The 5,000-nt window shown below is 46.8% G+C and overlaps 1 protein-coding gene across 2 annotated transcripts in view; it reads right to left on the bottom strand.

Annotated features, from left to right (window-relative positions):
• The window catches only part of sipa1l2 (signal-induced proliferation-associated 1 like 2), a 126,678-nt gene that overhangs the window by 52,760 nt on the left and 68,918 nt on the right, over window positions 1-5,000 (bottom strand). For both annotated transcript variants that reach the window (XM_031562606.2, XM_031562607.2), the window contains exon 4: window positions 3,612-3,800. In XM_031562606.2, the coding sequence (XP_031418466.1) occupies window positions 3,612-3,800 (189 nt within the window). The remainder of the gene's footprint in view (window positions 1-3,611; window positions 3,801-5,000) is intronic.

Genomic DNA, 5,000 nt, shown 5'->3' with positions numbered 1-5,000 from the left:
ACACACACACACACACACACACACACACACACACACACACACACACACACACACACACACACACACACACACACACACACACACCACAAACAAACTGAGGACACAATCTGAAAACCATGCTCCAGCCTCACCACTTGGATTGGGAGGGCTGAGGGGGGGGGGGGGGGGGGGCGGAATAGCAGTAGGAGTTCACTTTACCGCTAAACGTTTTTCAAACGGACCGGCTATCAATACTGATTCAGAGGCATACGGCAGGAGATTGTCCGGCTAAGTGCCCCATAAATCTGGACGGAAGGGGTGGCTGGCTGGCTGGCAGTCACAGGTCTGGGGCCCCTCAGGTGCAGCGCTCGCGGTCGGGGGGACTCTGTATTATTCATCAAGAGGCGGCTGGAGCCATATAAGGGGTATTAATAAAGCTGACAGCGAGAGCTGTGTGGAGGATATTACAGAGAGGGAGGAAGAAGATGAGGAAGAGGATGAGAGAGAGGGGGGGAGAGCGGGGAGTGAGAGAAGAAATGAAAGAATGGATCAAATTGATTAAATGATGATAGAGGAAAGAAAGGAAGAAAGAAAGAAGTAAAGAAAGAGAGAGGAAGAAAGACAGACATACAAAAGGGCTGAATGATGACAGAAAATAGGGAGAGGAGAAAATAATAAGAAAGGGAGAGAAAGAAAGAAAGGCAGAGGACAGAGGAACAAAGAAAGATAGAAAGAAAGGTAAAAGAAGAAACGACTGAAGGCTCAGATGCATCAACTGGTGGCCACTCCACCGCCAGACAGGGTCAAACAAACCCGGTGGGTTGCCAGTCTGGTCGTCATGGCGACAGCCGTCTTCCCCCCCCACACACACACACACACACACACACACACACACTTGAGTGGAAAGGGTAGTAGACGCCGTTCTCTTCTTTTCTTTTTTGGCTGGCCAGAAATACCCCCCACCCCCCAATCCCCCCACCCCCAGCCTCTTAGTGGATCTTGCAGGGGCGCCTCTCTGTGATCGAGTTAAGAGAAAAATCAATACGGCTCGACCACCTACACATCGCCCAGAGCCTCTTTCTTCTCCGTGCACATGGCTCCCCTGGCGCCCCTTGACCGCGCCGTCCTTCCTTCCATATATGCTAATTTCATTCCTCCACCCCCCCCCCTGTCCCCCCCATCCCCATCCCCATCCCTTCGTCCCGGACTGATATCCATCGTGTAATGCAGGCCAAGGCCCTCAGGCTACTGGGGCTGGGAAGCAGCGAGCGCGCCAAAGATGGACGCCTGGAGGAAGACAATAAGAAAACAAAGCTCCTGAAAAAATAATCTAAACTTTATTGCGCACCGCGCAGAGAGCTGCCGGTTCTCATCTTCCCCTCGCTCGCTCGCTCTCTCTCTCTCTCTCTCTCTTTCTCTCCTTTTCTCTCCCTCTGTCTCTTTCTCTCCTTCTCTCTCTCTCTCTCACCCTCGTGAGGCGTCTCGGATTACGCCACTCTTCAATTATAAAGTAATGCAGCTTGTGTCGATCTCGCTCTCACTCTCTCTCCTTTTACCGTCATCAGCACCGGCACCTCCCACTAACCCCCCACCCCACCCCCTCCGCCCCTCGATTTTGCCCTGAGGTGAGCAAATATTTTTAGTGGTGTCGATTTGATCCTAGACCCCAGCCGGTCGATGAAACGAAAGACTGCTTTCTCATACTCCCCCAACGATTTCAATTTAATTCCCAGATAAGGAAGGAAGGTATGCGTACGTACGTGTGTGTGTGTGTATGTGAGAGAGAGTGTGTGAGTTCGTGTGCATATGTGTGTGTGTGTGTGTGTGTGTGTGTGTGTGTGTGTGTGTGTGTGTGTGTGTGTGTGTGTGTGGTTAGAGGGGGAGGGGTATGTAGGAGAGAGAAAGGGCTTTCTCCTTTCAAAATCTACTCTGTTACACTTTATCCAAATACTGACACACACACACACACAGACACACACCCCACCACCACATTATGGATTACCCATCCCCCCACCCGTAAAAATAAATTCCTTTGTGTAATCAAGTAAGCTGACACAGTAAAAAGATACAGGTAGGCTAACAATTTATATTGCTTCGCCAACACTAGTCAATGCTTTAGTTCACACGAGCAAAGACATTATTATTTAGCCGTTAATAATGTTCAACACTTAAGTTAATGGTTTACTCTTGTCAAGTCGAGCACTACACTATATGATGAGGACTGCATATTATTAAGGGCGTTAGTTAACATTAGCCAGCTTTATGTTACGCTTGACGGTGTAGTTCATGGTTTATTCATTTGCGTGGCATTTCACTAATGTTTACATTTACATTTACATTTAGGAAACGCTTTTATCCAAAGCGACTTACAAGGAATGTTTGCATTTATACATCAGGAGCAGTTAGGGGTTCAGTGTCTTGCTCAAGGACACTTACACATTTAGTAAGGAGGAGTGGGGAATCGAACTAGCGACCTTCTAACCTTCCGATTACTAAACGACTCCTCTACCTCTCGTACCACTGTGGCCCCACTGTGTTAAGTAAAGTGTCTTCACACAGTTAGGGGCTTTGGATCTTGTGTGTGCTGTCTACTTCCGTTCCTCTCCGTCCTTCAAAATGGCCGACGGTGACTGAGAACATATGTGGGATTAATTGCAGGACCGGTGTGCAAAATCCCAGTGATTACGGCTTGGTAATTACAAACCTCGCAGGCAGTAGCTGTCCCTGTCCCTGGCTAATCATGCGTCTGTGTGGCCGTGTGAAAACCAGTGGGGTTTGTGTTGGGATCAAAGGAGCGTCAAGAAGAGGTGGTGAAAGGGAGTCTGGCTAAATGGCTCCCTGGTTCTTCTCCCTTCCTTCAATTGTAGGGTTCTGTAGGCAAAACTCTCCTCTTCTACTATTTTGTCTTTCTCCTCCCCAACTCTCTTTCTCTGGCTCCCTCGTTTCTTTTCCCTTCTAGGCCTTCTCTTCTGCTTTTCTCTCTCTCTCTCTCTCTCTCTCTCTCTCTCTCTCTCTCTCCTCTTCTTCCGTGTCCCATTTCTCCACGCACGCTACGGGGGTTTCCACGGTGTGGAAAAGAGTTGAGCCTTTAGTCCACACGGGACTGCTTGTTCTCTCAAAGTGTGTCGTGACACAACACACCTGACTAACTCCAAGTAACATTTTAAACTGTCCTCACTCCACAAAAACGGTTTGTCTCGTCATGTCCTTTTATGCCGCCTGCCCCACGCAACATGCCAAAGACTTCTTTTGCCAAACAACATGTGCTAATGTAAAAATATGTAAATAAATTAACACATCTGTATTAATTAATTGGGTGTACTCAATATAAGGCATGGCCCAGATTTGGTTAAAACATTTGTACCAATGTACCACAAGTTACTGTTACAAGTCTACTGTTGTATATAATGTAGTTATATAAATTCACTAAATTAAATATTGAAATTAAATGAATGAATTCAATAGGATTGTTTGTGATGAAGTGTGGTCCAGACTCGATTACAAAAAGTGAACTGGGGTTAACCGTTCATTTCTCTAGCTGGTTTGAAATTTGTTAACCCCTGTTCTCAGTCTCTGCTCTGATCTCACTCCCTGCTCTGAGGTCAGTCTCTGCGGTGCGTCGACACACTCACCCCTTGCTGGTCGAGCTTGAGCAGCTGATCGGGGACCTTGGGGGAGCTGTTGGCCAGGCGCAGGCAGGAGATGTTGAGCTCGGGCACCACGTACTCCAGCACCTCCTTTAGGGGCAGGCCGCGGGTGGTGCCGTGCTTGGCGGTAGAGGGCACCGCGTCCTCCAGTACGCCCCCCCTCAGAGTGGTGAGCTGAGGAAGAAGAAAAAAGGGGGGGGGAGGAGGAGAGATGTGGGAAGGCGGGGTTGGAGAGGAGAGAGAGAGAGTTTGTCACTTGTGTCATTAGGCCTGAATAAAAAAATATATATATATATTATACACACACACACACACACACACACACACACACACAGTATACAGTATATTTCAGTACATATTTTAGACTGAGAAAAGGAAGACAAACAGAAAGAAAGACAGACAGACAGACAGAAAGACAGAAAGAGAGAGTGAGTTTGTGATGCGTATGTGGCATTAGGGCTGAGTTTATTTTTTTTTAGATGTAGACAAGGAAGAGACAGACAGAAAGAAAGACAGAAAAAATAGAAAAGACAGAGAGAAAGAGTGAAAGGAAGAATCAGAAGACCAGGGGGACAGCGCAATAATTCTCAGCCACGTCCCACAGTCCCATCAGCGACTGGACGTGTCTCCACTGTGAGCAGACAGGAAGCGCACGCAGCACTCGCCACATTCACCGCCCCGCACCGCAACTTGCGCCCGGGCCTTTTACTCTTGACTCTAAAAGCTTCCGACCACATCATCTGCTAACTCTCAATTTCCACGCCTACAGCACACGCACACACACACACACACACACACACACACACACACACACACTGTTAGTCAGGCTCAATTATTGATGGCAGGAGCTAAGAGAGCGAGATGTCGGGAATAACGGCGGCGCTCTCGGCACTGCAGCGGTTTCCCTCGGAAGCGAAGAGGCTCACCCTACCCCCGTGAAGATTAACGCGCACTTGAGAGACGTACAACCGGAGAGGAAGAGAAAGAATAACAGCTTATAAAAAATAGAATAGAACCATTATTTCATAATCACATGAGACATATTAATCTAGTTTGGGAAGTCGATTTTTTAAATTTAAATATATTAACTCAAGAAGCATCCAAATCTCTGTGTAAAAGAAATATCAATAGCAGTATACCGAATGGCAAATGTAAATAGAATTATTGAATTTGAATTTTCACTTTGAGCCCAAAGTTGTATGTATGAGTAGGAAATTTAAATTCTAATTTAAGATTACATTGCCATTTTTTAATAGTACATTTTAAACTCGATACTGAAATGCTTCCAGAGCTTACAAAACAAATACACCAGTAAATGGATAAATCCATGACTTTTCAGCAACAACCATTCCGATGTTCCCAACGAACGATTCC

The sequence above is a fragment of the Clupea harengus genome, chromosome 24 (genome assembly GCF_900700415.2).
Source record: "Clupea harengus chromosome 24, Ch_v2.0.2, whole genome shotgun sequence".
Lineage (NCBI taxonomy): Eukaryota > Metazoa > Chordata > Actinopteri > Clupeiformes > Clupeidae > Clupea > Clupea harengus.
This window is presented reverse-complemented; position numbering and strand designations above follow the sequence as displayed.